General features: G+C 35.6%; 1 protein-coding gene across 2 annotated transcripts; it reads right to left on the bottom strand.

Annotated features, from left to right (window-relative positions):
* Positions 1-511: 511 nt before the first annotated feature.
* Positions 512-6,416, bottom strand: LOC132039804 (deSI-like protein At4g17486). Of its 2 annotated transcripts, none has more exons than XM_059430330.1 (4): positions 6,157-6,416; positions 3,509-3,795; positions 1,766-2,053; positions 512-1,093 (listed from the first exon to the last, which is right to left on the bottom strand). In XM_059430330.1, the coding sequence occupies exons 2-4, from the start codon at positions 3,738-3,740 to the stop codon at positions 849-851; spliced, it is 765 nt and encodes a 254-aa protein (XP_059286313.1). In that variant the 5' UTR covers positions 3,741-3,795; positions 6,157-6,416; the 3' UTR covers positions 512-848. The 2 variants fall into 2 exon arrangements, with proteins under 2 accessions (XP_059286313.1, XP_059286315.1); XM_059430332.1 differs by lacking the exon at positions 6,157-6,416 and adding an exon at positions 5,979-6,110.
* Between the last annotated feature and the right edge of the window lie 138 nt (positions 6,417-6,554).

Here is a 6,554-nt window from a genome sequence, read left to right as displayed (position 1 = left end):
TAACTCTCGAATGAGCTTTAAACTTGAAAGAACAATCGAGCTTTGCCTATTGGATTCCACTAAATGGACCTTTAAACATTTTGTCCCGTTGTGCACTGTAGCGTTTTTCTTTTTGTTGGCATTGCCAAACTTGAGATGTTTAAATTGACATGCAAACAAAATAAATTGTCCTATTACATATTAATTAAATATAAACTGAATAACAAATAATGTATTCGGGTCTGGTTCGGGTTAGAGTCCATGGGCTGAACAACCATGGACCAGCCCAGGCCTGCTATTTGCGCCCGTGACCCAAAGTCAACTTTCAATCCCTGTAATTAAAAAATAACCATTGTCATGAAATTTCAAATTTCACATGCAAAACTTATTGTTCCTATATCTGAAACTTGAAACTCCATATTATGGCTATTTTTCAAAGACAAAAACGCCGATCAGGGGCGCTTATTTACCAGTTTTTCGGGTCAACCTGGTCCCGGTTTAAAAGAATCTTTAAAACTAATTACTGCTTAAATTCCACTAACTTCTTCATTATATACAAATTAAACCAACTTGAATTCATATTATCAGAAACTAGTCCCAGAAGCATCTCTATTCATCTTGAATCTTGATCCAACAACTCTGCTTCAACTTCTACGTAGGACAAACTTGCTCAAAATGAAGCAATCAAATAAGGAAAAACCATATTACATACCATACACTGAAACGCCATGTTACAAAAACTACCCCCTCCTAAAGCATGTCACTCTGATTGGTTTTTCATTTTTCCCAAGAAGAATGCATGGAAATGACCTTCATAACATTTCTGTTAAACAGATTCCAAGAAAATGGGATTGGAAGTGTCCATTATCTTACCTTTCCTTCAGAGACCTGTTGCTAGACTTTCTTAACTCCCAAGATGGTAAGCATCCTTTCAAAGGCGATTGTAGAAATAACGAAGATGTCGATAACTGCCTTTGTCTTGTTGAGATTGAAGAAAGACAGTTGAAAGCACTTCTCAGCCTTCTTTTCTCGCTATCATATTCCGGGCCACTAGGGTCATGTTCCACGGCAGCAACTTTCAGTGACTCGGGTAGCATGAAGTTGAATGATGAACCTGCATGCACGGAAAAAAAAAAAAAAAAAAAAAATGAAGCATAACATACAAAATCCTTAATACGCTCGAAAAACATGAGATATCCAATCCCGAATTCTGTTTTTGAATTTAACTTTACCAATAACGAATTCTGTTTTTGAATTTAACTTTTACCTCTGATGTACGTAAAAAGATTAACACGCTCAAGAATGTTCCAATCCTCTTTTCTGATATATTAACTCATACTAACGGTAGCCCGGTTCATGGCTACCTAAACTTTCTTTCACCTTGTTGGTGGGGGTTCGATTCCTCAAAAAAAGCTCATACTAAGTATAAATATAAATAACTACATGCAGTTGGTTTTTATATGACAAACACTTCTACAAGAAACCTTATCAAAAAAAAAAAAAAAAAAAGAACACTTCTACAAGAACGGTCTTAAGGAGCAGCAGTGTATGCAGCATTCAAGCACCCAGTACTTTCGCTGCGAAACACAACTTTATATGTGAAAATTTACTAAAATTGCAACAACTAGCTGGTCTGAACCCATTATTTTAAAAATACAACAGATTCCTTAAAGATTGATCCGCCTCTATTCAGGAGCATAGTCCCTAAGTACATTCAGCGGATCATATCTTAAGTATCAATCATAGTTGTTGCTAATTAAAGAGAGATGGAATGACAGAGGAATACCTAATTTTGCAAGTCGGTTTACCCACTTTGGAATCTTTTTGCCAGTCAGCTTGTAGCATAGATCGTTGCAGAAATGGTTGCAGTTCTTCACAATCAAGTGATACGTGTCACCATTATAGCTAGAAGCTTGACGTTCGATAAACTCTCTAACCTGACACGGATCCAACTTTGTAGCCCCAATGAAGATCGATTTCCTAAACTTGAACCCTGGGCATTGCCGCGGTTCAACTTCAAATACGCCACTGCTTGGATAGTCATGAGCTCCAAATGCATATTCTACACCGTGAACTGTAAAGTATAGGTCAGATTAACTGAAAGTACAAAAATATTAGGCGCCAAATATAACTAATTCAGGTAGCAGATCCACTTGCAGTTCTCCTTTTTCCATGTCAAGTTTCACACATAAATTACTAGTTCTCATAAAACTAGTATTAAGATGCAATAGTCAATGGTTAACACATCTTTGGAATTCCCCTATCGGAATATCTAGTGTCCCACATAAGGCTTTCTCCAGGGGATTAGAACCAATATAGGAGTCAAATATTAGATGCACAAAGGGGAAAACTAATATGTCTATCTTCTAAATAAATGAACGAATTTGGAACAACAAAAATGGGGAAACTAATATATCTCTTACACACTCCATAACTTTCCGATCACCCAAATTCAAGACCATTGAAGGGAGCCTAGGAGCAATGGTAAAGTTGTCTCCATGTGACCTATAGGTCACGGGTTTGAGCCGTGCAAGCAGCCACTAATGCTTGCATTAGGGTAGGCTGTCTACATCACACTCCTTGAGGTGCGGCCCTGCTAATGCGGGATACTTTGTGCACCGGGCTGCCCTTTTTTTTTTTTGTCAACATGTTGGACTCAAGATATTATTTTTCGACCGGAAGTCATCAAAAGCTTCTCTTTAGTGGAAAAACTATCAACACCAATAAAATCTCCTATCAAGAAACACAAGAAGAAACTGACATGACCATACAAATCAAGGAAGAAACATGCATTTAGACGGGTTAGGTATTCAACAACAATAAGATAGTTCCCAATGTATTCATGATTTGGTTCAGAGGAATCTCTCTTGCCAGCAAAAGTATAGTCTTTTTGAAGTTCCTCTCTCGAACCAATACAGCTTATAGGAAAATATTGAGAGTTCTTTGGACTCGCCGAAGAACTTGTAGAAAATGTAACCAGGTAACATCAAACATTTAGGGGAAAATAAGTGAGTGATCTATAAGTATAGCAGCAACACCGTGGGAAATTTCTGAGAACACCCTGAGATGTATTGAGAGGAACCAGAATCCATAATGACTCCTGGATCGCTACATTTTTAAGTTTAAACCAACGAACGGAGAACAAACTTGACTTATGTTACACCAATACTAAATAGATGCATTTATCTACTCTTGAATAAGTAAACCACATTTACAAGTAGGATTGTACATGGATCTATCCAAGATATAAGTCTGAACACAAGACTTTTAGCTAATTATCTCATTTGAGCTAAAACACAAGTCAATATAGACAAAGAAGTTCATCAGGTGATGAAACATACTGCAGTAGATCTGATCAAACTGAAGTAGGAAAAGCAATATATAAAGCAAAACCCCCCAAATAACTGTATCTACAAAAATAGGAGCAACATATCGAAAACAAAAATGGACATTGCATAGGTGAATTGCAACACATATAGCAGTGAATAACAAAAAAGAAGTAAAGATGGAAAATCTAAAAAGACTATACCTTCCACACCAGAATGAAAGATACCAAGGCCAGCCCAATATACATAGCCATTCATAGGAGTCAAGTCATACACATTGAGATAAACAGGTGTGTCACCAGGACCATATCGATCTGACTTTGCTTTGGGGAGCAAACAAAAATGTGATGCTGATTTGTTTTTCAAGGATGCTGATTTGTTCTTCAAGTGGAGAGACGAAATTGATTTCCATCCTTTCTTTGGTTCTGAGGTCATTTTCCTTTCACTACTGAAATTAAGGTTCACTCAAGGCCCACTGGCCTATAGCTCTCTGCATGAACCAAAAAGCATAAATCTTAAGGAACTTTAAGAATTCAGAAAATCGAAGAAAGAAATAAAAGAAAGAGAAAATCAGAATAAATCAAGTAAAGAAAGAACAGAGAACGAGACAAGGAGAAATTGAAAACATAGAAAGATCAATAATCTGGCTGTTTGATCACAATATTTCTAAAAAAGACTGGTGACATGCTTTACAATATATGTGCTTTATCTCTGCAACTCATAGAGCATATCATTTGCTTCATCGTTTGAAGCATTAAACATCATTTATCACTAAAACAAGCTGAAACATAACTTTTGTCATCTCTTAAAACTCATACTGCTTCCTTCAGATTTCGCAAGTGAGTTATAATTCTCATTCAACAACATATCATAATTGGTTTATTGTACTAAGCTTGGTGGGGTCTGGGGAGGGTAGAGTGTACGCAGACCTTACCCCTACCTTGGGAGGTAGGAAGGCTGTTTCCAATAGACATGAACATACTGGGTATGTTGTTGTTGTTGTTGTTGTTGTTGTTATGTAAATATTTGGCCTTACACTGACATTGTGCTGCCCTGGAATTTCTTTCCTGATCTAAACAACTTTGAGTACAATTTATTTCTCTATACAACTTCACACTAGATCATGAACACCATCACATGCAGGGTAGCACATAGCACTTATTGTTCAGCTGCATTTTTGACTTGCAGGTCTCATGCAAAAGGGAAATTATATTCCCTTTTTTTCAGTAAAGTACAAAAAGGTTCTTTAGATAACAGCGTATTTCACTTATCAAGTTATCTTTTCTATGATACCCCACTTAACCCTTTGAGAATATACAGTAATCTACTTTTGCAGCTTTCCTGGTGAAATAGACGCTACTCTAACTTGTTAACCTTGAAGTGTTCAACAATAGATTAAGTGCTCAACAGAAAGGGATATGTGTCTGTAATCAATGGCAAGGTATATTAAGAATGAATCTTCAAAAGGGAGAAAGAGGAGGGCAGGGATAAAAAGAATAAAAATAGGATGTCTATCTCTTTCAACTTCAAAGAGAAGTCCACTATATGTATGAGTGGGGAGCCACTAATGTGTACTATTATCCGTATTGTGCATCCAATAATGGCATTTTCCTTAATCTACTTTTAGCTTGAAAAAAGTCAAAAGTTCAATTTCAAGACAAATATCTATTCATCAGCCAATCTCATAGATAACTTTGCTAATTTATAAACAAACTGCACAATCTAATTGTCTGCAGTTACAATTATAAAGAGATGTGCATAAGAAAACACTTTTTGTTCGGTTACTATAACTGCTGTCACTTGAACATATAAAATTCTCAGGTAAACTATTACTACCTTGAAAATAAAGACAAATTCAACTCAATTGAGAAAAGGAAACTGAGTTGGCTCTTCTTCAGCTCTAATCATCTGGCTAATGATTTCAACAGAAAACGTGGGAAGTTACTAATTATCATTTCTCTATGCTTAGGATATATGGAACTTTTACAAGAAACCTTTTGCCACTTCTTCTTTTAGACAGCGAAAAATTCCTGGTTCAAGTGATGAAACTTAGATACTACTAAATTGCCAAGAGAAATGACAAATGACAAATGACAAATGGATAATGGCAAAAGAAAAGAAATGCTCGTTTCAAAAAAGACTTCAAAAGACTAAATTGTCATCAAAAAAGTAATAATACCCTTACTAGGGGGTAGAGGGTTCAGTCCAAGTCAAAAGCAAGGAAAATAAACAGATTGAATCAAATGGCAATCACTATGCAATTGTCAACATCCATAGAAAAAACATAATTCTATTTTTCTCTCAGATGTGCCAGGCAGAATCAATTAGGACTACTTCAACATCCATACAAACACACATAATTTTTATTCTTGGCTGACTACTAAGTCAACCAAAAACTAACTGCTAATTACATTTACCTAAAACAAATTCATTGTCTTGAAATCATGAGCTAACTTTTGTACTTAAAAATTCAAACTTTAGACCAAAAACTCATTCCTCCAAATTTTCAGCTAAACCCCATGTCTTGGAAATGCTAATTTTTCCCACAAATAATGAAACCACCAAAAATTTCTCCTTATACACACAATTAGCATATTTATGGAAACCCAATGAAAGAAAAAAGGAAACTTGACCAATTAGGATAAATTAGCAGATTCAAACTTGTAAAAATACCATCTTTACATCAGATCTTGCTGCTAGATTGAAACATTTCCAGTTTATAAAACATTACAAGCAATTCTTGAACAAACACAAAGTTTAGCCAAGAATTAGGTGAAAAAGATCCAAACTTTAAAGAAGATAAAGCTTTTTAAAGAAACATCAAGAAAATTTAAGAAGAAGAAAGACTTACATATTGGCATTAGAAAAAATTGCAAAGGCAGCAACTTTTAGCATACAAACAATTGTTTTGTAAAGACAAGAGAAAGACAGATCACCCCTGTAAATGGGGCTAATTGTGTCCCTATCCAAGTATTACTCAGTAAATTAAACTACAAAAAATATCACCAAGAAAATGTTGTTTTGAGCACAAGTGGAAGTACAATTTTTGCTCACTATGTTAAGAAGTAAAAAATTGAGAGACCCAAAAAAAACAGAAGTAGAGGGAATTTGAAGAGACCAAAGATTTCAGAAACTAAGCAGAAACTGACAGAAGTGAGGGGACACACACACGCCCACACAGTCTCTCTCTCTGTGCCTCTCTTTTTTCTTCTGTTTTCCTAAAATGAGTTTTATGGAAAGGAAAAATGT

The sequence above is a fragment of the Lycium ferocissimum genome, chromosome 12 (genome assembly GCF_029784015.1).
Source record: "Lycium ferocissimum isolate CSIRO_LF1 chromosome 12, AGI_CSIRO_Lferr_CH_V1, whole genome shotgun sequence".
NCBI classification, from domain to species: domain Eukaryota; kingdom Viridiplantae; phylum Streptophyta; class Magnoliopsida; order Solanales; family Solanaceae; genus Lycium; species Lycium ferocissimum.
The sequence above is the reverse complement of the archived record's forward strand: the minus strand, read 5'-3'. Positions and strand labels throughout refer to the sequence as shown.

What these genes read in the sequence shown, in the direction of transcription:
- LOC132039804 (XM_059430330.1), bottom strand. Translation starts at nt 3,740, where the DNA reads ATGACCTCAGAACCAAAGAAAGGATGGAAATCAATTTCGTCTCTCCAC. An exon ending in CTTTCATTCTGGTGTGGAAG is followed by an intron (nt 2,054 to 3,508) that starts GTATAGTCTTTT and finishes TATACTTTACAG; the next exon opens with TTCACGGTGTAGAATATGCA. An exon ending in AAACCGACTTGCAAAATTAG is followed by an intron (nt 1,094 to 1,765) that starts GTATTCCTCTGT and finishes CCGTGCATGCAG; the next exon opens with GTTCATCATTCAACTTCATG.